Source organism: Haliaeetus leucocephalus, unplaced genomic scaffold (genome assembly GCF_000737465.1).
Source record: "Haliaeetus leucocephalus isolate CR32 unplaced genomic scaffold, Haliaeetus_leucocephalus-4.0 Scaffold403, whole genome shotgun sequence".
NCBI classification, from domain to species: domain Eukaryota; kingdom Metazoa; phylum Chordata; class Aves; order Accipitriformes; family Accipitridae; genus Haliaeetus; species Haliaeetus leucocephalus.
In genome coordinates, this window is record NW_010972839.1 from 26,580 (window position 1) to 27,002 (window position 423).

Here is a 423-nt window from a genome sequence, read left to right on the forward strand (position 1 = left end):
GGGACCCCCAAGGGGGGGTTGTGAGGGTCAACCCTAACTGAGGGGTGGCAAAGGGACCCACACACACTCTCAAGTGTCCCCCCACCAGGCCTGAGGGTTTTTGGGGGGCTGGGCAGGGGGCTACCTGGTTTGCCGGGGGGGGTGCTCCCAGATGCCTGGGTCCTCCGTCCATTCGGCTCCTCCCTGCCTCAGTTTCCCCTGTTCAAAGGAGGGGGCTTATTTTCTCCCCGCCCCCCCCACCTGGGTACTGGCACATTCAGGCCTTACTGGGCCATACTGGGAGGGGCGGGGGGGAGCTGACCTCAGTGTGGGCCACGTGTGCCCCTGGGGACAAAGTCTGTCGTCCCCCCCCGGGGTCATCGCCTGGTGGCAGCTCCTGGACACCTGGGTCCACAGCATGGAGGACGGTGAGGGGGGGGGACA

The 423-nt window shown here is 66.4% G+C and overlaps 1 protein-coding gene across 1 annotated transcript in view; it reads left to right on the forward strand.

Annotated features, from left to right (window-relative positions):
- Window positions 1-248: 248 nt before the first annotated feature.
- Window positions 249-423, forward strand: part of LOC104835807 (cAMP-dependent protein kinase catalytic subunit alpha-like) — a gene marked incomplete at its 3' end in the record, with an annotated part of 3,115 nt that continues 2,940 nt past the window's right edge. The window contains exon 1 of the mRNA XM_010573980.1: window positions 249-407. Coding sequence (XP_010572282.1) covers window positions 398-407 — 10 coding nt within the window. The remainder of the gene's footprint in view (window positions 408-423) is intronic.